At 45.2% G+C, this 24,818-nt stretch overlaps 1 protein-coding gene and 1 long non-coding RNA gene across 3 annotated transcripts in view; one reads left to right on the top strand and one right to left on the bottom strand.

Annotated features, from left to right (window-relative positions):
* The window catches only part of RIMKLA (ribosomal modification protein rimK like family member A), a 36,794-nt gene extending 29,091 nt beyond the window's left edge, over positions 1-7,703 (bottom strand). The window contains exon 1 of one of the 2 annotated variants that reach the window (XM_027059492.2): positions 7,412-7,703. In XM_027059492.2, coding sequence (XP_026915293.1) covers positions 7,412-7,574 — 163 coding nt within the window. In that variant the 5' untranslated portion in view covers positions 7,575-7,703. The remainder of the gene's footprint in view (positions 1-7,411) is intronic. The other variant, XM_015066771.3, reaches the window with a different exon arrangement.
* Positions 7,704-7,855: 152 nt separating this feature from the next.
* On the top strand, positions 7,856-14,209 carry LOC113599152 (uncharacterized). The gene is made up of 4 exons (XR_008294328.1): positions 7,856-7,991; positions 8,701-8,768; positions 13,242-13,867; positions 14,086-14,209. It is a non-coding gene; the product is annotated as an uncharacterized LOC113599152 (long non-coding RNA).
* The last annotated feature ends 10,609 nt before the right edge of the window (positions 14,210-24,818 follow it).

Here is a 24,818-nt window from a genome sequence, read left to right as displayed (position 1 = left end):
CGACTGGGTTCTGGTGAGGGCCCTGTTCCTAGCTTGCAGATAGCTGCCTTCTTGCTGTATCATCAGAAGGCAGAGAGAGAGAGAGAGAGAGAGAGAAAATTTGGGGGGGGAGAAACAGTTCAGTTCATAGCAGGCTACTAATTCATTTTTCACCTTCCCTTTATAACAAAACTCCTAAGACAGTGTGTATATTCATTGTTGTCCATTATTTCATGAAGCTTCTCTTATCAGGGACACTAATGTTAACTCCATGTTGCTAAATCCAATGGTCCATTCTCACTCCTCATCTAACCTGATCTATCAGCAAAATCTGACACAGTCTGATCACGTCTTCCTTCTTTAAATACTTTGTCCACTCTGCTTCCAGGACATTCCTCTCTCCTGGATTTCTTCATCCCTTATACTTAGGTTTCCTTCCTGGCTGCTCCTCATCTCCCCAACCACTAACTGGAGTGCCCCAGAGCCCAGTCCTTGGACCTCTTCTCTTTTCTATGAAGTCACTCCCTTGATAGGTATGTGGAGATGCTTCTATTTTTGATATCTTCGGGCCAGGGCTTTCCCCTTTATCCCAACTGATATAACAGACCACCTACTTGACATTTTCACTTGGATGTCTAATGGGCATCTCAGTCTCGGTCCTGATCCTCACCCCCTGCTCAAACCTACTCCTACATCCTTTCCAGGTGGGTAAATGGCAAACTTTATTCTTCTAGCTGCTCAGGACAGACACATTGGAGTCCTCCTTGACTAGTCTTTACTGAACATCCAACATCTGATCCAGTAGGCAAATCCTGACAACTCTGTCTTCAAAATCTACCCCAAATCCAGTTACTTTGCACCTCCTCCCCTGAAATCATTCTAGTCCAACAATCGTCATCTCTCACCCGAATTGTAGCAATGACCTCAGCAATCTCCCTGCTTCTGCCCTTGGTACCATCAGTCTGTTCTGAACACTGTGACCAGGGTGACCCTGTGACCATAAGGCAGGTGATGTCACCCCTCTGCTCAAAACCCTTCAATGGATTCCCAGTTCATCCAGAGTAAAATACAAAGTCCTTCCATGACCCACAAGGCCCGATATATTGGCTCTTCTCTCCTCACTCTCCACTTCTCTGACCTCCTCTCCCAGGGCCTGCTCCTTGGCTCACTCCGCTCTGGCCACACTAATTGTTTTGCTACTCCCTCTTGCCTAAACCACTCTAATCTCAGATATCTAAATGGCTTGTTTCCTCACCTCCTTCAAGTCTTTAGCTGAACATCATCTCCTAGGTGAGGAACACCCTTCCACCCTATCCAAAATTGCATCTCCTCTCCTGCCTCCAGAAACATGCCATCCCCTTTCCCTGCTTTCTCCTTCTTGGCCCTTTTCACCAACATACTATATATTTTACTTATCTTGTTTGTATCCTATCTCTCCCATCTAGACTCTAATTTCCTGGAAAGGCAGGGATTTCTTCCTGTTTTGTTCTGGTACCTAGAATGATACCTTACACATAGTAGGTAGTCAACAGGTATTTGTTGACCAAAAGAATGAACGAAATCCTAACAATGAGGATGGAGACTGTTCTTACTCTCCATCACATCTCCAGTACCTAGCACAGTGCCTGGCACAGACTGGGCAGGCAACAGTTGTGAATGGGAAGGACTGTTGTGAAGATGAAGGCACATAAAATATATGAAAGCATTAATAACAGAGTTACAGATATAGTTATTCCATTATTCCTGTTGGTTCCTCAATGCAAAGTAACTAAATTTATCACTTTCTCATGGTGGGGGGGTCTTCTTGAATTACTTGTATTTTTTTAAAGTTTATTTATTTTTGAGAGAGAGAGAGAGTGCGCAAGTGCGTGAGGGGGGAGGGGCGGGGGGGGACAGAGAATGTGAAGCAGGTTCACACTGTCAGTGTAAAGCCCAATGTGGGGCTTGAACCCATGAACTGTGAGGTCATGACCTGTGCCAAAGTCGGACGCTCAACCAACTAGGCCACCCAGGCATCGCTTGAGTTACTTTTTAAGAGTGAAGGATCAAATGGGACTAGATTAAACATTTCAGATCATGTTGTAGTTATGTGTTAAAACAATATAAACCCATAATAAGGTAACGTGTCTCAGGAAAGTGGGTAAGGTTGGCGTACCTAACCACTGGAGAAGAGGGTGGAATGGGGTGAGGCTAGCACTGACATACCTGGATGTCACTGGACTCCCTGCTAATCAGGGGAGTGACAAGGACGTGTGGAGGGATGGGGATTACGTGGACCTCTCTGATGATGGCTCTACCCCTTCCACCAGGCAATCCTAACAAATTTGGAGGAAGTGTTATGGTAACACCAATAGGTGGTTCAGAACTCTGTAAGTAAGGCTTTGAGATCTACTAAGGACCCCAATCTATTGGTTCTAGAATTCCATCCAAGACAGTTCATGACGTATCCCTAAAAACTACCGTTAGAATCATAAAGTACACATCCAGTCCATCCTCAGTCCTTGAGGTTGGCCCATGGATATAAATGTGGACCCATGCGGTAAGGCGTATCCATTCAGTGCTCACGTCGGTTTAGAAACAGTATATGGCAGATGCTTCCATCCACTCTCAGACTTTTCCACTAGTCCTGTATGGTAGCTTATTCAGATTACAGAGTGTCAGGCCCAGGCTTTGGGCAGAGCGCGAGGTCAAAGATCAACCTCTATGCACAGGTTAGTATGTACCCTTGCCTGCTAGGGCCTCCTTGCACAGCAATGGGAGACCATCCCTTCTCTGTGAGGCCTCTGCCATCTTCTGGAAGGCTGCGACACGACCACTTCATCAAATTCAGTTCGGATTCCTCCCACTCGAGCACTTACATCTTACTCAGCTGATTACAACAAAGAACCAAAGAAAAATATCCCAGAACACCTTAACTTAAAGAACCTGACCTAGAAATTGCCATATGGCCACCAAGGTTTCAGCTCTGAAAGGAAGACAAGGAATGCTGAGTCATTCTGCTCCTAAGAGACAAACTGCCACACACCCTCATTTCCAGGTCAGGTGCATCTTTTTGGTCTCGATGTCTATCCCTGAGTTTGTGACTATACTTGTTTTTTGAGACAATAAACTGCCATTGTAAAGACCTGTGGGTGATCAAAGAACTTAATTTACACTGGTGGCTCTGTCCTCATAGAATGGCTCATCACAAAAACATTTACATGGCCAAAAATGATCTCCCAAACAGAACCTAATTACAGTAAAAGTCTCATACGCTTCAAATTAGCTTCTCATGCCCTTGACTCAATCATCCAAACATTAACTGGAGGACTACTATGTATGGAGGCCAGCTTCAGAACATACATTTGAGGGATCCCCAGTCGTTTCGGGAGACAAAGAGAAGACAAACTTTGTGAACAGATAAATTACAATAAAATATGATGGATGCTATTTTAGAAGGATACACAATGTTACTTGGCAGCAAATGGGAAAGAGATTGCCGGAGGGGAGGGGAGGGGAGGGGAGGGGAGGGGAGGGGAGGGGAGGAAGTTCAAGAAAGACTGTACAGAGGTGAATCATGGGAGCTGAGGATGGAGGAGGACTAAATTTGCCACTTGAGGGGCTCCTGGGTGGCTCTGTCCGTTAAGGATCTGACTCTTGATGTCGGCTCAGATCATGATCTCATGGTTTTTGAGATTGAGCCCCACGCTGGGCTCCATGCTGAGCATGGAGCCTGCTCAGGATTCTTTCTCCCTTTCATCCAGCCCCTCCCTCACTCACATGTATTCTCTCTCTCAAAATAAATAAATAAACTTAAAAAAAAAAAAGAAAGAAAGAAAGTGTGCCATGTGAGGGGAACTGCACCAGATGGGCACCTTGGGCCGAGGGAATCGAGTGCACGGGGCACAGGGAAGTCAGTGCAGGTGATGCATGGGGCAGAGTGGAAGAGAGGAAACAAATTTGCTGAGACTGGAATTCCTGAGTACTGGTCCTCACTGCCAGCCAGTACTGTGTGCCAGACACCCTAGTGACGTTTTTGAGAGTTAATTTGCAGAAAGAACCTCAACAGCTGCCTGGCACACAACAAACATTACACATATTTTGCTTTGACTATTACTATGTGCATTTTGGTGACACATGCACCACCACCTTAGCCTGTGGTTAGGAACAATTAAGAAATATTTGTTGAACGAATGAAGAACTTGTGGTTTCTAAGAAGGAACAGAGATGCTACATCCCACGGAAAGGTGAAGGGAAAGTGTTTTCTACAGGATTGCTTCAGTCACCTGAAGGTCATTCCACTCTTCCCAGTGGCCATTCCCACTCACCCCATCCAAAGGTAGGCTGGGGCAGCTAGATCACTGGTTAAAAATACTCATCACAGGGGCACCTGGGCGGCTCAGTCAATTAAGCATCCGACTTTGGCCCTGGTCATGATCTCACGGTTCATGGGTTCGAGCCCTGCATCGGGCTCAGAGCTGACAGCCGGAGCCCAGAGCCTGCTTTGAATTTTGTGTCTCTCCCTCTTTCTCTGTCCCTCCCCCGCTTGTGCACACTCTCTTTCTCTCTCTCAAAAATAAATAAACACTAAAAAAAATACTAATCACAAAACTTTGCATTTGCATGGCATTTTCAGCTTACTTGTATTATCTTGTTTAAAATAACTGCTATCTTTAAATCCTAAACTTTTCATCTCTTGTCTGAATATAACCTGAAATTCTGTCTCTGGATCTAAGGTCCCACTAGCCTCCACAGGGGGAAGCTCAAGAAAGAACTGAAGTAATTGGCTGAGGTCCCGCCCATACTGACTCCTGCATCAACCCCTACACTAATCTGAGGAAGGAATGAAGGAAGCAATGGTATGAATGAAGACTTTGTAAAGGTGGTGCATTAAACTCCTAAACTTTAAAATCGCTTTGAAAAGTCACGCTCTAGCCTCAATGTAATTTAATTCAGTTCAATTCCACATCCACAGGAAAAGGTACTACAGGCTGTGGATGCCCCAGCACAGACTTATTCTGTATCCACAGCTGGAAATCAGACCAGGTCTTTAACTGTCGCTGCTGCTGACCAGCTGGGTGGCACTGAGTATATTTGAGTGTGTGGTTCTCCATTTGTAAAACGAAAGGGTCAGGATGGACAATCCCAAAGGCTTCCACAGCTCTCACTCAATAATTTTCAAATGGGAAATGGCATTAATATCAGTAACTATTTCTGTATTTCAAAGCCAGTAAGTTCTAGAGTTCATTTCAGAAGAATACTTGGCCCAGCCAATCACCAAGTCTTTTCTATAGTTTGACTACAGAAGAAACTGGGAAATAGAGTGCATATCTTTATTCACTCAAAAAGATATACTGAGTGCCTATTATTGTAAGACACTATTCCAGTCATCTCTACAGCACTGAACAAGCAAACGAGATCACCCTTCACACCCTTCCTTTGGATGGAGGAAATAGTTATCTGATAGGTTTGTTTTATATTACATAAATTGTGTGTGGCTATCTCTGAATTAGCAAAAGATTAAAACTGCTTCAAAAAATACCTGTTTTCAGTTTCTCCTTTAACTAGGCAAATAACTATATTTTCTTCTACTATAAGAAGAAGTAACTCCTAGTTTGTGAATAGATTGAGATACAGTCACACATAAATTCCTATAAACTTTTAAGACACTGAACAGAAGTGTTTAAATGCTTTCTGCAGCACCGAGAATTTAATTTTCTCTTTTTCTGGGATGAATTCTTTAAAATGTTTTAAAAAAAATTTTAGTTATCTCTATACCCAACATAGGGCTCAAATTCACAACTCCAAGATCAAGAGCCACATACTCTACCAACTGAGCTAGCCAGGCACCCCTAAAAGGGGATTTTAGATACAAAACAGCACTTCCCTACTCTTTCATAGAATGTGTGATGGGTTTACAACAGGAATATGATGTGGAATTTCAACGACTATATCTCAAAAATGGCATCTTTACAAGCTGCAAAATAAATAAATAAAATGAAGAGCAAACAAACTGACCTTGGGGGTAGAAAATGTATAGTAGATCTAGATCAGTAAAATATAACAGATTGTTCCATTTAAGAATTTTAGAGCTGCAAGAACCACTTAGTTTTATAAACAAGAAACCTGAGATTCAAAGACATAAAGGGACCTGGCCAAGGTAAAGCCAAGATACTTGTTAGTAGCAAAGCTGTGGTAAGAATTCAGCTTTGCAGAACCCTTATTCAGGAATCTAACTCTACATTAACTGTTAAGCGTTTTAACAAATCAGGAATAGAGAGACAGTACCCCTTATAGATGACACATTGCTTTAGATTAATGTGTGACACCTAATGTTTACAGTATATTTCTCCAGCAGGCTATATAATCTGATATTACTTATGAAGGGTTTAGATAAATTTATGGATGAAGCATCTAGAACAGATACATTCTACACAGGTCACATTCAAAATGCCTGTAAGTATCCTGTTCAGAATTTGGAATCCCTTTCTTCTGCTAAAGAAGAGTAACAAATTATGAGCTTATTTAACCAGGAATGATTGAAATATTATGAATGGTGCCCAAAAAGCACCCTGAACTGGGCCCCTATTCCCCTCACCCCCAGCCCTACATCTGATCCCCCTGAAGTAGCTGGATTACTTCCAGAGTGGAGGCTGGAGCGACTCAAACTGCAAACCAGAGGGAGGTTCCTAAGCCACGGATTCCTGTCAGAGACTGCTTGTATTAAAGATAATTAAGAATATCTAAAAACATACTTAACCTTTTGAGGTCAGGGTCACAGATGATAACCATGTCTTACCCAAAAAATGCCTCTTGGACACAGCATAGAGAAATCTGAGGCCAGAATGGTCTGTACCTGAAATCTTGGCTTTTCTGGAATCAGAATTCAACACTTTTAGGAAGGAGGATGAGTTTAAAGAGAAGCCATCAACGGTCCACTCTCCCACTTACATACTCAAGAGGTGACTCCAATCGTAAATGTCTTCCCCTATGTAGGTTCCTAGTCTGGGAATGACATTCTATGTAGTGCATTACTGACGCTTACACGCTCCTAGAAAACTTTTAAAAACATTCATCTTAATGGCAATTTTGTAAATTTAGTGAGGGTTTCCATAAAGCTATACTGACAGGGTATGGATGCGAGCGGAATTTGCAAATTTTCCTCGGACCTCCAGACGGCTTCAGGTGAATTCGAGTTCCTCCCAAAACAAAGTCCCCTAAGTACGTGAAATTCCGTTCTCAAATCTTGGTCTCGGAGCAGATGGTGGTGGTCAAAGGAAGCTCTCAAGGTTAGGGGCTTTCTCCAACCCTAGGAGGGCTCGCGGGGGAGGGCGGCTGGTCTGCGGGGCCCGAAGGAGACTTGGCTGGGGGAGGCCCGGGTGCGCGCGCCCACCGGCCGGCTCCCGGGGACCCCGGCGCGCCTCCCCGCCCTCCCGGGGCCCGCCTCGCTCACCGAGGTGGCCGCCGACGATGGTGACGGCGATCTGGTCCATGAGCACCGCCCGGAAGCGCACGTCCTGTTCGGAGCAGCGCTGACGGAGAGCGCGCAGGATCTGCACCTGAGGGTAGTCCTCGCGGATGCGCCGGTCCGTCAGGAACCAGAGCTGGGAGCACATGGCGGCCAGGGCGGCGGCGCCCGGCGCGGCGCGGGCCCCCTCGACGCCCCGGGCCGCTCGCTCGGGCTGGCGGGCGGGCGGGCGGCCGGCGTCCCGGGCGAGCGCGAGCCGCGGCTCCGCTCCCGCCGGTGCGCCAGGCGCCTCTGCAGCCCTGACCCAGCGAATCTGCCCGGCCACTCAGCGCCGCCGCCGGCCCGGGCCAGCCAATCAGCGCGCGGCGGCGGGCGCGGGCCGGCCGCGCGGCCAGCTGCAGAGGCTGCCTCCGCGGGCGGCGCCCGGGAGGGGCGGCGGGGCCGGGGGCCTGCGGCGGACGGGGGAGGGGCGGCGGACGGGGGACGGGCCCCGGGGAGTCCGCGGGTGGCAGGCGGGCGACTAGCGCGGCAGCCGGAGGGCATCCCCGCCCCGCCCGGGACCCCGGTGGGCGTGGCGTCGCCGGCCGGGGTGGGACGGCGGGAGCGGGAGGGGCCGGGGCGGCGGCCCGCGGGGCGGAGAGGGTGTCCCCGCTACCCCGCTAAAGATGCGCAGCGGGCGGCGGGCTGCGTCCCAAACGCGGTTGCGAGCAGCGGGGTCCGAGGGGCACCGGTGGGCCCCAGCAGAGTCCCGGGCAGGGCCTCAGGGACATCCCAAGGGGGATTCTGGGGCCTGGAGAAGGTCACCCGGGAAGGCCCCCAGTTGGACCCTGGCCTCGGAATTCTCTGCCGAAATCCCGGCCTGGAGCTGGGGTGGAGGGTGGGGGCTGTTGAGGGGGATTAGGCTTTAGCCGCCTCCCATTCAGATAATTTGAAGGTACATTTCTCAGGGTCTCAGATTTTCTTGCACTGGACACCCCCAACTAGTTTGCGGCGGCTGTGGGCCTCAGAACCTCAATGTGGCGAAAACGGGTTTAAGAGTCCTTTAAGAAGGACCACTGGCTGGTCTTCCCTCTCTCCACCCCCACAGGCCGTACAACTGAGTCATCTTTAAATACCGTCCTCGGTCCTAGCCAATTGCATATTCTGCCTGCAAACAATGTTTGAAGCCAGATCCCTTCTAAATAACTGCAAGACTGAAGTTAGCCATCTTTGAAGATCGCAATTGCCCTTCCAGCTCATTAAAATATGTCTTTTTTTTTTTTTTTTTGGCTTAGGGAAGCAAGAGTAATTTCAAGGCAGGCCCAGCAGTGACGACTTGGAAACCCATCTTAAGATGTCTCAGGTAAGGTACAGGCTTCACTGTAAATATCATGCAGATTTGTGCATTTACCCCACTCGATGTGCCTTTGGAAAAGTTATATCTAAATAGAATTTCAAAAATTATTCTTTTTCAAGCAAGGTTAACTAAATCCTTTTGTGTTGCAAAATGTACCCCCCCCCCCCAGTACCATGTATTTTCTTAAAGAATCAGTACACTAGTGCCCTATGGATTCGTAATTTCCAAAAATTACCTTTTTTTATTTATAATTTTTTTAATGTTTATTTATTTTTTTGAGAGACAGTGTGAGAGGGGGAGGGGCAACAGAGAGGGAGACACAGAATCCAAAGCAGGTTCCAGGCGATCAGCACAGAGCTTGATGAAGGGCTGGAACTCATGAACCATGAGATCATGACCTGAGCTGAAGTCTGACCCTCAACTGACTGAGCCCCCCCAGGTGCCCCCCCAAAATATCTTCTAACCACAGATGAGCTTGGGCACTAGAGACTCTGTCTTCTACATTGGCCATTTCCTTGATGCTCCATGGTATTCACCTTGTTGACCCTGGTGCTTCCTATGGGGCTTTTGCAGTATCACACATAGCATGTCTATGAGATGACGAACCGTAGTTTGCTGGCACACTTGTTTACTGAAAACTGTATAAGGGTCTGTAAATTTAGAAGTTGCTTATCATCTATGTCCATAGCTATCTATATGAGGCTAGAATACTTAAGTCATATGAAGATACAGGTGCATATCCAGGCTTGAGGAGAGCAGGGTCTGCTTCCTCACTGTCTTTGCTCTTCCTTGCTAGCAGGTTAATACCACCCCTGTGGTCTCCCTTTTCTAGGATGGGTGACAGGTGAGGACGTGGGACAGCGGCATATCCCATTAGGAGATGGCTATGCTTGTATAGGTGTAACGTTTTGTTATATTACGGAAATTCCTCACGCACAGAGATATGGTCCCAGGTTTAGGATTAGTTTTCCCAGATGTATTATGTTATGTAACTTTCTCCATAGATGACTCCCAAATTCACATTGAATCCTGACATCTTTTGAGCTTCAGTAGTATAAAACAGAATGCTGTCCTGCCATTATCTCAACATCCCTAAAGCCAAACTCACTCTTTACCCCTCCATTCCAGATTCTACTCTTTTTTTTTTTAATTTTTTTTTTAACGTTTATTTAATTTTTGAGAGAGAGAGAGACAGAGCATGAACGGGGGAGGGTCAGAGAGAGAGGGAGACACAGAATCTGAAACAGGCTCCAGGCTCTGAGCGGTCAGCACAGAGCCCGACGCGGGGCTCGAATTCACGGACCGTGAGATCATGACCTGAGCCGAAGTTGGACGCTCAACCGACTGAGCCACCCAGGCGCCCCTAGATTCTACTCTCTTAAACAGTAAGGAAAATATATTATCTCCTGTGGCAGGTAGGGCAGCTTTAGATTTAGTTCATTTAACAGCTAAATAACATTCTCAGGGACCCAGATTCTCTCCATTTTGTCACTCTGACATTCCTAGGTTAGCGCCCCTCGTAGTCACAAAATGGTTGCCACAGTTCCACCTAACACGTGCATACACGTAACATCTGGCAGAAGTAGAGAGACTGTTTCTTCCCATGTATCCCTTTTATTGTCAAGGAAAACCTGTCTTGGAATTCTTCAAGCCATCTTCCCACGATCTCATATGCTGACATCTAAAGCAGTCACCATCAAGGAGGAAGAAACTATCATGGATGGCTTAAATTAATTATGATTCGCCCCTGTGGCTGAGAATTAGACTTTTTTTCCCCAAGCACGTGTAGACTTAGGTGAATAACCTGGGCAAAATGGGGGTTTCTTAGGAGGAATGAAAGGAGAATAGTACATGTTCACGGCAGGTCAGCTTGGCTATATTCTAGTTTGTCCTTATGCTGGGACCCACACTGGACCCTTGTCTGGAACGCGGTTGGTCTCATGAAAGAAGAAAAGTGATCATGTGAATCCCACAGTAGTTCTTAATATTTCTGCCTGGAACTGATGCATGTTCTTGGTCACAAAAAGTTCCTCTGGCCAACTCTGACATCACTAAGGAAGGACAGCAAACATTTGTTTAAAACTGTGACCAGCAACACAGCGGGCCACACGCAAGGACCAGAAGTAACCAAATCTTGCTCTGCTAATCATCTCTCCTCTCCTTAGAGTTCCCAAGGGGACTATGCACAAGAAAGAAATTAGAATCGAAACCAGTGGATTATTTTATTCATAGCTGAGCTGGCACCCAATAACCTCCAGAACAGAAATCTGCCAGAAGACTAGGTTGAATGACATGGCATAGGTTTAAGGCTACAGTGAAGCTCCCTAATTCCCTGTTCCCTTTCCCCCCTCTACATTTTGGGGCCAGTATGCGTGGGCATGCCTGCAGAAAGAGGGGAGAAGATGATCAGATCTGCAAAGCAGACCGGATTTACTTTTCTTAGTGTGTGCTAGAGACTGAGCCGGGCCACTTAGCAGGAAATGGGGAGCAAAGCCGCACACACGGCCATGTGACCTTTGAAGACAAAGCGACCGTAACCATGTAAAATGTGAACTCATTAATGTACTGGGTTTTGAGCAATCAGATTAACAAATTCTTCCTTCTGAAGGAAACCATTAAGAAGACAGGGCATTCTCTCTCTCTGCCCCTCCCCCACTTGCTCTCGAAACAAACAAACAAATAAATAAATAGAAGGGCAGAAAAGGGAATTCCTTCCTATGTTCCCACACTCTCACTTCTGTTCTTACTCTGTTAGGAAGAGGAATAGAAAAGTGGCCTGTGCACCATCTATTTGCCTCCTCATCTAGACAGTAAGCCTCTTAAGAACAGGGGCTAAAGCATTGTGTATCACTGTTTCTACCTGTAGTAGGTACTCAGGTAACTGTTGATAATAGTTATGACCATCGTTAAGAGACATCATTGCAATTTCAGTTGACAAAACTGTGGTCAATTACAGATAAACAGTTGGCCTTTGAATAACACGGTGGGTAGAGATGCCGACCCCCTGCACAGTTGAAAATCCATTTATAACTTTTGACTTAACTACTAACAGCCTTCTGTTGACCAAAAGCCTTACTGATAACATAGACAATTAACACATATATTGTATATGTGTTCTACACAGTATTCTCACAAGAAAGTAAGCTAGAGAAAAGAAAATGTTATTAAGAAAATCAAAGGGTGCCTGGGTGGCTCAGTCAGTTAAGTGTCTGACTTGGGCTCAGGTCATGATCTTGCAGTTTGTAAGTTTGAGCCCCGCGGCGGGCTCTGTGCTGACAGCTCAGAGCCTGGAGCCTACTTTGGATTCTGTGTCTCCCTCTCTCTCTGCTCCTCCCCATGTCTCTCTCTCTCCCTCTCTCTCTCTCTCTCTCTCTCTCTCTCTCTCTCTCTCTCTAAAGTAAATAAACATTAAAAATTTTTTTTAAAAAATCAAAAAGAAGGGAAAATGTACTTACAGGACTATACTATATTTATTGAAACAAATCCATGTATAAGTAGACACACACAGTTCAAATCTGTGTTGCTCAAGGGTCAAGTGTACTAGGTTTTGTAACCTGGGATTCTGGGGCTATATTTCTCATCTTACTTTTAACCTTCAGTATAGACTGGCACAAATGGGTATTGAGATGTGGGTGTGGACAGTGGAAAGAAAGTGATAGTCTTCATAAATATTACATATGACCCTAAGCAGATGGATGTGCCAAGTATATAGAAGATCAAAATTCAATTGACCTCAATAAATTAGAGAAATGGTCATCAATGGCAGGTTAAAATGCATTAGGTAGCAAAAGAAGCATCTCTCTCTGTCTCTGTCTCTGTCTCTGTCTCTGTCTCTGTCTCTGTCTCTCTCTCACACACACACACACACACACACACACACACACACACTTCAAGAAAGAAAAACTGGCCGGGCAGAAATGTGGCCAAAAAAGACCTGATAGACGCGGCAAACCAATAACAGAACGAAAAGAAAAACATCAGGATATATTAACAGAAGCCTGTGAAGCCAAATTCATCTTCACCTCCCTGGGACCTTGCTTAGTGCCTGGCACACAGTGCACGTTGCTAAGTATATGTGGAAAAAATGCATGACTTTGGCTTTGGTCAGATTATCCGTGCTGTTCCCTTCCTCTGAGAAGACTTTGCATAACCAATTCCTGTCCATTCTTCAAGGCCCAGCTCAAATACAGTTCCTGTCTGGTGCCTGCCTTAAATTCAGCCTACCCTCAGCTAGAAGAACGCTGTTTCTGAATTTTCGTAAGTGATGAGTATGTGCTAGTGATGATTATTCCAGTAATGGGCATTGGGTAGCTACTGGGTGAATAGTAACTCAGATTAAGACAGTCCAGTACACATAATTTCGAATTATAGAAATAATAACTAACAGAAGGGGTCTGCAATTCTATAACTGTTCATCATTGGCATTGACTCTGACTTTCTGTGCTCTTATTTCTTCTCTCTGTGCTGTATGTAATCCAGGTGTCAGTTTTCCCCTCCTCCTCTTATTCAAGCTCACACCCTTTATGCCCTCTCCTACCAGCATCTTAGTGAACAAGACAGAATTTGCTGAAGGGGAGACGTGATTTATGTCACGTGGGCTGTAGCAGCTGGAACCCCGCTACGGCACACCTCTTTCTCCAGAGTACACACTCTCCGCTTCTGCCACAGGGATCTCTTCCCATCCCTACCCCATCCTACCTCCCAGCCTCCAGCTTTCCTGCTCTTCACCTTCCCCCCCCACCAGCCCTATGTAGACTCCTCAATCCTTCATTATTCAGAGGAATGCATTTCATCCTAGTTTCTACATCCAAACCTGTGCCCAATGAATGACCTTGTTCAGCAAAACAGCAAGTTCTTCCAGTTACAGGACCTTCCCTCTTCAGGAAATAGAAGGCGATTATAAATAGTATTCTTCTTTTGTAAACCTAATTAACACAAAACGACTAAATGGGGTTTTTTCATGAAGTCTTCATGTGGAGCTTGTTGGAGCCAGCTTTTGAAGAGTACAGCGGACACAGGTCTGCAAGGCAGGGTACAAAGAAGACGTCCAGGAGGGGATTGCCGGCTGCTGTCCTGCTCTGGATGAACTAGGGTCCCAGAACCGGGTAGGAGTTTATAGTTCTCAAGGGGCTTGCCCTATCTGTCTGGAGACAAGGCTGCGTAATTGCTTATCTTGTTATCTGCCAGCCCCAGCGTCATGCAGCTGTAATCATTAAGACAGACAGTTGTTCCGTCATCCTTTCCTAGCTCCTTAGCCTTTTCTGACCAAGTCGGGAATTCTATTAGAAATCCTAACACTATCTTTCCTTTCCTCCCATGTTAGGAAACAGGCTATGCTCAATAACAAAAAGACCCCAGAAGACAGTGACTTGACAAGTAATTTCTCTGTCACTCAGTAGTCCAGTAAGGAGGATGTCCGGGATGGGGAAGTAGCTCTGCTTCACTGGTTCAACCCAGGACCCAGGTTCCTTTCATCCTAGTGTGCCACCAACTCATTGTTGGCATGTTTGGGGCCGGCTCTCATGGCCACATCTGTGTTCCAGGCCTCTGGAAGGAGAAAGAGAGGAAAGAGGAAGTGGACAAGTGGCCGCCTTTGAAAGATGTAACATGAACATTATACTCCTAACTTCCATTCACATCCCAAGAACCTGGACCCATAGTCACATCTACTGCAAGGAGGCTGGAGACTGTACTCCCTAATTGGTTAGGTGTGTGCCCAGCTAAAACTCAGTGTGGGGTGAGAAGGGCTTCTGTTACTAAAAGGAAGAGAAGAAATGGACATGAAGATGAAGAACAGCTCCCACCGTACCTCCCTATCCTTATGTGGGGATAAGAGACCCTACGGATGTGCCACTCTAGTAATCTCCAGTTTCTTCAAATTCCCTGAATATGCATTTCTGTGTCCCACCTCCACGACTGTTCACGGTAAATCTTTCTCACTTTTCGTTGCCTGCTGGCATCGGCTCAAGTAGCACCTTCCCTAGGAAATCTTCCTGTATCTTAGTTTGGGGTAAGTGACCCTTCTTTGTGTTCTGATAGTGTTACAGAACCAGGCTGGAACGCTGGCGGAAAAACCAAGAGGCACTCGGAGATCTTGGTGGATCGGAGATTTATTTAACACCAGCGGGCTCAGAGGAGACTGTTTTTCCAAAGATCTGAGCTCTGAATGAAGGGAGGAAGGCTAATTTATAGTGGTCAGCTTCCACATCTGTGGCAGGCTTGTGCGCGTGGCAAACAGGGCAAGAAGAACCTGGAAGAGGGGTCTCCAAACTAGAGACCAGAGCTTGTTTTAGTCCCGTTGGCCATCTTATGGTGTAAAACTGTATTCATTTTCCCAACAGTAGCACACTATGCATTTTTCTCCTTTGGCAATTGTCAAAGTCCTCCAGTATCTGCACACGTGTGACATCATCTCCTTGTGCTCTGTTTCCGTCTAGACTGTAAGCCATTTGAGAGCAATTTTGCTATGTCTTAGTCATATTTGTGTCTTACTACCTAGGTTGAGCTGAATTCCTTTTCCCGCCAGTGGGTGAAATAAGTTGTGCCATCGCCTGACCCCCTGCATGCCCACTGAGGTATAGCTTTCATCCATAATGGCCAGGCTAAGTGGGCATTCTTCCCATTTGGACAAAAGGACTAGCCTGAAACCCTGGCAGGTCTAAGATCCTGACCCTCGTCCTAGCTCTTTGAATTCCTGTCCCTCGTGAGCCCAAGACCTGTTTTTGTTACCCTCTAGGGGCTGGCTGCCAACCTAGAACCATGGTATGACTGCCATTTGCTGACATTGATCTTAGACCCTTCACTAGGTCTAAGCTATGCTTCATCTGCTGTGTACTTCCTTGATACTGAAACCAGCTGGAACTTAGTCCTGGCATATTCTTTATCTTGGGATGTTGACAAATGACCCTTTAGCTGGGTCAGTTTTCCCTAGTTCTGCTCCTGGTGGGCTCTGTCCATTTCCCATTCACCACTGGTCATCCTGCTAAAGCTCTATCATGCTTGACCTGTGAATAAATGTGCCCGTGTTAGGATTAATAAGTATTGTTTGTACCTTCTGTTTGAAGATAACTGGTCCAAGATAGGAATCAATTCTTAGCTTTGTGGCATATCACTGGCACAAAGTGATATATACTTTTTTCTTTATATAGACTTTCTTTGGATGAAAAATTACTAGTGTGTGTATATATTTTTATTTATTTTATAATGCATATTATAAAATATATAAAATAAACATTTTGAAAGTATATATATATATACACATACACACACATATATAGCTTAAAATATAAATATTTGAGTATGCAAAACCAGTGTATTGAGCAGGTTACTCACTTGCAAATATGTTTTATTTTTACAAAAGGAGTTGCCAGTAAAATCTTAGGAATTAATATGTCTCTCTTTTGGTGCAACTTTAGTAATTATTCAGTAAGGCAGAATTCCCAGTTCAGATGGATGATTTGGTCAGCCACATAATCTGTCCTTCTGTATATCAAAGAGATGGGTCAGAAGCAAGGAAGTTTAACCATAAAAAGTCAGGAATTTGGTCAAATCATCCAAAGACCTTGGGAATATCCAGGGAACTGAGAGGCAGGTAACTCTTAGCATCCTTGAGAATATGAAGATGCATTGGCAGTTTGTAATGAACTGAAGGTTCCCAACTCTAAAAGGTCACTTAAGAGTTAGAGATAGGGGGGCACTTGGGTGGCTCAGTCAGTTAAGCATTCGACTCTTGATTTTGGCTCAAGTCATTATCTCATGGTTTGTGAGTTTCAGCCAACAGCATGGAGCCTGCTTGAGATTCTCTCTCTCCCTCTCTCTGCCCCTTCCCCCGCTCATGTGCACACATGTGTATGTGTGTGCATGCGCACACACTCTCTCCCTCACAAAATAAATAAATAAACTTTTAAAAAGATTTTTAAAGAGTTAGATATAGGTCCCACCTGCATGTACATTTGACAATTTGCAAGTAACAACTTCCGTTTAAACTAGCATAAGCAAAAAGGGAATGTACTGGCAGCTTACAACCCTTGGAAGTCTAGGAGTGGACTTCAGTCACAGCTAGATCTAGGGGACTAAAATACATTTTCAAAATTGGTCTTTCTCACTCTTTCAATCCCTGTCCCTTCCTTTCTCTCACTCTTGCTCTGCTTCTTTCTTACATTGGCCCCATTCTCTTCTACAAGAGATACCTTCCTCTACATGGCAGAGAAGAGGGCCCCCATTCACATTCTTAACACTCTTTATCTGGAAGGCCACATGCCTTTTCTTCTACCTTTAAACGGAAAAAAAAAAAAAAAATCCCCAGGAAGAACCTGATTGGCCTACCTCTGGGCTAATCATAGCCAAGGCTATTGGGTTCCTTGGTTGGCTGGGCCCTGTGGCTGTGAAGTGGGGAGGAATAGTTGGCAGCCTCACCAGACTCACACAATTTGTGTGGGTCTGGGCAGACAAAACAAGAACTTTCCACCACATTCTCCTTTCTAATGCCTGAGAGTCCCCAACTAAATATCTCCAGTGTTCCCACGAAACAGCCCAGGCTTCATGTCATACTTTCGATGTTTCTGCTCTTAACGTTCCACACTGATCACTGCTTGCTTTCTGTGTGGATTCCTGCTCCATGGTTCCCTTGGATTTCCCGCTGCTTATGTAGTTGATGCCACTTAGCTGGACCATGGTTGGCCACGCTGGTGCTCAGGCCAATGCCTGTGCTGTGTTTCTTTCCTGCACCTCCTTTTAGTACTCTATTTGGAGATGTGCCCGTGAGTTTCCCAGATTATCTGACGGGGGCCAGTCCAGAGAGTTGTGCCATTATGTCCAGTTGTATAGATTGTGCAGTGCACAAGGGCACCCAGTAAGGGCAAGCATGGGGACCAAAGTCTAGCACGAAACGTAGTTCATTAAGGTTGAGTTACCCACCCACCCACCTGTGTTCTCCAGGAGGAAGAAGCACTTTTTCTCTTTGTACTAGGGTCCTGATCCCTGCCCTCAGGAGCTGTGACTGCCCCTAGGCAGCTGAAGGCTACCAGGAGCGCACAGCTCCTACTGTTTCCTCTGAAAAGCAGAGGAACAGCTTCCTCTCTTGTTTGCCAGTGTATCAAAGAAATGCCATTATGTTAAACATAACACCGAGGGAGCAGGAGGGATCACAGGCCCATCCCACCTTGTCATCCAACTATAACAGCCTCATATGCCCTCTCAATATGCCAAAGCAAACAAATAATGAAAAACCATCACGAATGTGACAGAGCTGTCAAAAGCACACAGCCATGAGCTGTGGAAATTACGAAGCATTGGGGGTTCTATGTTTTCTGAAACTGGTACATCTCTTATCAAGATAGAAAATAAAATTTAAGAAAATCTGTCATGGGGCACCTGGGTGTCTCAGTCAGTGTCTAGGTCTCAATTTTGGCTCAGGTCATGATCTCGTGGTACATGAGTTCAAGTCCTGCATCTGCTTGGGATTCTCTCTTTCCCTCCCTCCCCTGCTTGCTCTCTCTCTCTCTCTCTCAAAAATAAATAAATAAACTTAAAAAAAAAAAAAGAAAAGAAAAGCTGTGAGAACCATCTCACGGAAGTACTGACCATCACACCATGTTAGAGTAAGCCATGCTCACATTTAGTCACACTATTAAGACCGTGATGGCTCTCCGATGTGCCAAGGCAGGCCTTTGTAGTGTTACATGCAGCTTAAACCTGGCCCTCTCCTGTTCCCCAGAACATAGAGAAGATACCAATGGCGAGAGACAGGGTTTGACAAGGTTAGGTAATAGCCACCATGTTGGTCCCAGAACTAGCATACGAACCAAACCTGTAGCCCTGATGCTGCACGTGGCCGATGATACTGCACCCTTTCTTTTGTGATGAATGCTCTCCTGGGAATCTGGAGTCCTGCCTGCAATTTGCTTCTGTCAGCCCTCCCCTGCCTCCTTTCCCCCAGCCCCTCAGACATACCTACATACACAGCGTGGATATGGCTTGAGTTCTTTTCCTGGAAGGCTCCTTCACAATCGGGCAAAACAGAATCCAGCAGAAAACTGGGAGACGTGTCATCTCGTTAACACTCCAGCAGTACCCAAATCCCACTTTGATCCCAGTGGGCACTCGCTCCAGTAGGGATAGAGGAGAATGTGGCCGCCGTTGCCATCTGGGGTGTCCCCTGGAGTGGTGAGTCAAAGGTGGTCAAACGTGTATACATTTCTCAATCTGTCTCTCTCCTACCACTGCCCTAGGGCTTTATTTTTCAGTAGAAGGGTGTAAAGTTGAAGACACAGGACTGCTTCCTACTCTGCCACTCAGACGTTCTCCTGTTCTCCTTTTGTGTTATCCTCCATAAAACTAAATCGGATGGGGTTCTAGCCAGTGATAGGGCCAGGGTAGGAGGGAGGTGTGGAAGGGATGTGTCCTGAGGTGGTTACCGAATCCATCAAAGAGAGTTGGAAGAAACTCATCTAGAGACAGTGGAGATAGTAAGATAGACAGCCCGAGGCACAGGAGCTTCTATTTGACTGCTCACGATTAAAGAAAATTTAAAAAAAAAAAAAACCACACCAAAAAAACTGTGAAGAAGGATACTTTCAGCAATGAGAGTGAAACATCTGTGAACGATTCATTTTCAAACTGGTTTGCCAAGGGAGAGCAGTCATGGGGCTAAACCCTTGATGAACTAAACCCTTAATGAAAAGCAAAGGTTGCATGAGTCACACCCATTACTTGGAAAAACTAATAGTAATTGACTCTGTCCCTTCTTGCCAGGGAATCGGACAACACACTGTGTGGTATTTCTTTGGTCCCGTCTCTCTGAAGACTTCAGATTGTATTATTTTTAAAATCTTGATACCAGCTAAAGCATCAGGTAATTTAGTCATGTCCAGTAGAAGAGAGTGTACTGTATACAGCAGACAAGAGATGGGATACATGGGGGGCAGCACAGGTAGTAGGAAAAAAAACCTACTGAATTAGGAGACCCACGTTCTTGTCCTGCAAGCTAGCACTGTAACTAGCCAGCAATGGAATGTTAGAAAAGTCACTTAACCCTCACTAGTCTTTACCTGCAAGATGAAGAATTTTAAATTAGATAACCCATTATGTAAATAATCTCTAAAGCCAGCTCTAAAATACTATAATTCCAGAGCGCCTGGCTGGCACAGTTGGTGGAGTGTGTGGCTCAGGATCTCGGGGTTGTGAGTTTGAGCCCCACCTTGGGTACAGAGATTGCTTAAAATCTTTGAAAAATAAAATAAACTACAATGCTATAATTCCATAGTCTTATTGGAACGTCACTAGGTATTCGAGAAACTCATAGACAAATACCAGGAGCCAGGAGTAAATGGACTGAACTAAGCCCACCCGCAGAGGAAACAAGCCCATGCTGGTAAAGGCTAGAGAGCTGCAAAGTCTGCCGTTGTTTTCCAGGGAGCTGTGTGATGGCTGGGCACAGGGGCCATGGCAGACAGTCCTGGGAAAATACTTAGTCCTGGGCTCCCTAAATGTTCCTTTTGGTCTAGGTGTGAGATTAAGATACATCTAGGGGCACCTGGGTGTCTCAGTCAGTTAAGTGTCTGACTTCCACTCAGGTCATGACCTCACAGTTCATGAGTTCGAGCCCCGCATCGCATCTGTGCTGACAGCTTGGAGCCTGGAGCCTGCTTCAGATTCTGTGTCTTGCTCTCTCTGCCCCTCCCCTGTTGTGCTCTGTCTCTCTCTCAAAAATAAATATTTAAAAAATTAAAAAAAAATAGATACATCTAAAAGTGCTCTGTGATTTGCCTCTTTTCCCCTTTTGTCTATTATAACTGTAGAGAAATATATCCCAAGAGATCTACTCACACAGTAAAGTTCTTCATGTGCCTATAGAGGCTGAGGCTGTATACAACATAACAGACCAGTGGTTAACACTAGCATAAAGAATTATGTTGTTGTAGCCATTCTAGATGTGCCTAAATGTGACCCAAAGGTTACTGGTTACCCCCCGGCCTTGCTTGATATCGTTCACGTTCCTAAGATATGATCTGTACTTTGTTGATGGCGCAGCTTAGGTTCCAAATGCCCTCTTAGTTGTCTACAAGACGGGAGAGAGGGCCCTGGCTTATAGGAGACAAGGCTCAGTCTAGGTCTGGAAATATGCATCACATTCCCACAGGCTGCAGACGAGACATATGAGACACCTAGGAAGTCTTTCTGAACGCCAGCGTTTCAAGAGATAGTCCCAGGCTATGTGCAGATCCTGTGTCCCAACACAAGAGTCCTGGAATCAAGGCAAGGCATCCTACTGCATACACTTGCTTTCAGTTGAGCACAATACACCATGGCCTTGACTTCCCTGGGGAGTATTACTCCAAAGCTTGGGCCTTATAGGGGTAATGCTTAACGCTTCTCTTTTCTATCCAAGTTCTGAACCACTTGATAAACAAGGCAAGAGCTGGTAGATGGAGGCCAAAAGACTATGTTTCTATGACATCAGAGAACGTGGCTTAGATGTGAGAGTTCAACTGTCTTCTTAATGCTGAAACCTAGAGTTAGATGGATTTACCACCTAGTCAGAGAAATCACTGAATTCTGTAGGACTCCTCCATAAGGGAAGGGAGCATGAAGGGAACATGAAGGAGCAGAGCATAGAGCCTGCTAACTCTGGCCAGACACACTCCCCAAAGGAAGGAGATAGGAAAGGGGTTCTGCTGTGCATACCTAGTTTTGTCACTGAACTCAAACTTGTCCGTGCACCTGATGTGCCATAGGGCAATGTCTTGAGACACCGGTTTTGAAGCAGAGAAAGCTTTGTTATCAGAGGGCAGCCCGATGAGGAGGCAGGGGATCATTTCCAACAGCTGCATTGCCCTGCTGAGCCTAGGCACAGCTTATGTATGTTTGGAGAAGAAGATAAATTCATGAGAGGAGGGTGAAGGGTTTCTTGAAACCTTAAGTGGGGGGGGGGGGCGGGGCTTGAAACATCTGGAGGTATACATGCTTCCAGACAATGAGGTGCCATTCAGGACTTGGTACATCAGATAGTTTTAAGACAAATGTCAGCATCTGTGTCCCGTCAGATTCTTATAATAATCAATGTGCAAACAAGTGGCAGAGTTACAAGGGCACAGTTAATGATTGGTCGTGCACTGGGCTTAAGACATGCATAAAACATAATTAAGTAGGGAACAGAACAACATGGAGCTACGTTGATAATATAACTAATACAACTATTGGGGTGCCTGGGTGGCTCAGTCGGTTAAGCATCAACTTTTGATTTTGGCTCAGGTCGTGATCTCATGGTGGTAAGATTGAGCGTCATGTCATGCTCTGTACTGGGCATAGAGCCTGCTTGAGATTCTTTTTCTCTCCCTTTGCCCCTCCCCCACTGAGTGTGTGTGTGTGTGTGTTCTCTGTCTCTCTCTCAAAAAAAAAGCTATAGTGTTGTTTCTGCTTTCAAACAGGTCTAGGAACCAATTGTCCAGCCTCAGATTCTCCTTTCAAACTTACCAATCGGATAACTTACTCTCCTCCCCAGTATTATGCTAAGAGTACTGCACCTGCCAAACGGAAGGGATGTGTGAAATTGAGAGGAAGCACTGTTCCATCAGCCACTCTTCCCATTAACAAAGTCCTAGACCTTTTTCTAGTCTCATAGGGAGGCTTAAAGTTTCAGAAGTGAAACAGCACATCTAACCTACCCCTTGGGACAAAATAAATTAAGTGCTCATAACACCCAGCAGAACACTGTTCATTAGGGTGCAGGGGATAAAGAATTAGTAGGAAAATAGGTTCATCCTGTTTTCTTCCAGCTCTATGTCCAGAGTACCTTCCTCTTTTAGGATAACCAGGCCTGCCACAGGGTGTGGTGATAGTTGAATTGAATAATTACTTATTGAGGAATTGCATAATTACCTGGTAGATGCTGAATTCCTGTTGAGATCCTAGGAAAAATTGAATGGTGAAGGATCTTAGGACATCCTCCAAGAATATCAGATTCAACATGACACAAGATTAAGGACTAGCTTATCGTTGGTCTGTTATCCCCACAGATGATATATCAGAAACTAAGATTCATTCTTCTTCTTTTTTTAATATTTATTTATTTTGAGAGACAGAGAGAGAGCATGCAAGGGAGGGGCAGAGAGAGATAGGGTGAGAGAGCACAAGCAGGCTTTGTGCTGTCAGAGCAGAGCCCTACTTGGGGCTTGATCCCATGAACCAAGAGATCATGACCTAAGCAGAAATCAAGAGTCACTTAACTGACTGAGTCACCCAGGTGCCCCACATTCTTCCTTCTTTTTAAGTAAGCTTTATAATGTAAAACTTTAAGATTTACAGAAAAATTTAGATTTTGCAAAGATAGTAAAGATATTTCCCATGTACGCTGTGCTCAGTTTGCCCTATTAGTAATGTCTTATATTACTATGGCATATTTGTTACAATGAACATATGAACAATGACAATATATGAGCATATGAAAATATTGATACATTATTATTATTATTATTATTATTATCATTATAGAATAAAAGGTCATTGCCTTTTGGGAGGAAGACCACAAGAGGTAAGGGTTGTTAAAAAACAAATTTGACTTATTTATTTATTTTTAGTTATCCAAAGGGAGTTTTGTTTCCTTTGTTTTTTAATGACAGAGCTGGGAGTGTGGCTACATCTGCCCCCAGTGTCTTCTGGGACCTAACCCATGTCAGTGCTAACTGGAGGAGAACTCTGGGGTCTCCATCATCTAGATATCTGTGTGTTGGAGTGGATCCAAAACCATTTTCTACAGAGATTCCTGTCCTGGCCACGTCTTTGCTCTGCTCACCTGTGTGAGGCTCTGGCCCCAGGTCTCTGCCCAGCCCTTCAGTTTTTACAAGCAAGTTCAGTCAGTGCTGCTCCCAGCTGGGTCTGTATTTAGCATGAGCAGAATAGCTTCCGACCCACCACTTGTTAGGAATCAAAATGCTTTGCACTGTTATTAGTTTGGCTCAGAGAAGCAGTATTTAGGGAGGATTGCTTGGAGAACATATATAGTCTTTGAATCTTCCATTTATTTATTATTCGTTTTTTTAAAAACAAAACTCAAGTGAGTAAATTTGAAGATCTAATTCACTTTATTAAGTGATTCATGAGTTGGGCAGCATCCCACCCAGCAAGTAGGAGCTCGAAGAGTTGTATAAAATAGAAGATTGTTATAGGGAGGAGGGTGGGGCAAGGAAGTTACTAGCAAAAGAAAGAAAAGATTGTTTCAGGTTGGGTCACTTCTCTTAGTGGAAAGAGCAGGGAGTTTTAGGTCCTCTTCCTTTGTTGGGGGGTGGGGGTGGGGTAGGGGAGGGAGGGACCCGGTTGGGCGGTGTGGAACAGTGAGGGCCCATGTGACAGATTACCTCACTGGTGCTTATCAGAAAAAAAATTTTTTTCAATAAGCTCTACACCCAACATGGGGCTTGAACCCCTGACCTCAAGTTTAATAGTTACTTGCTCCACTGACTGAGCCAACCAGGCACCCCAGAAAATTCTTGACTGACCTGTTAAGACTACATTTCTGGGGGAGGCTGAAATTGCATTTAGGTTAGGTATTAAGCCCAGGTTTGGTGAGTTGGTCTAAGTGATGCCATTTTGGGCTTATGGTTTTCTTTTTAATAGGTGCCAGTTTTCATCACATTGTATCAAGGATACATACTATCAATATGACTTGTAACTACTGTTGTTGACCTTGATCACCTGGTTGAGGTAGTGTTGGTCAGGCTTCTCTACTGTAAAATTACTCTCCCCTCCCCCCTTTCCATACTGTACTCTTTGGATAGATGTCACTCCGCAGCTCATACGTAAGGGGAGGCAATTATATTCCACTTCCTTTTTTTTTTTTAAAGTTTATTTACTTACTTTGAGAGAGAGAGAGAATGAGCAGGGGAGGGGCAGAGAGAGAGAAAATCCCAAACAGTCTCCACTCTCAGCACAGAGCCCGACACAGGGCTCTATCTCACAACCATGAGATCATGACTTGAGCTGATATCAAGAGTTGATACCTCCTATCAGTTGATACCTGATATCAAGAGTTGTTCTACCTCCTACCTCCTTAAAAGCAGA

The sequence above is a fragment of the Acinonyx jubatus genome, chromosome C1 (genome assembly GCF_027475565.1).
Source record: "Acinonyx jubatus isolate Ajub_Pintada_27869175 chromosome C1, VMU_Ajub_asm_v1.0, whole genome shotgun sequence".
In the NCBI taxonomy this organism is placed as follows: Eukaryota; Metazoa; Chordata; class Mammalia; order Carnivora; family Felidae; genus Acinonyx; species Acinonyx jubatus.
Note: the sequence above shows the minus strand (reverse complement) of the source record. Positions and strands in the feature narration are given on the sequence as shown.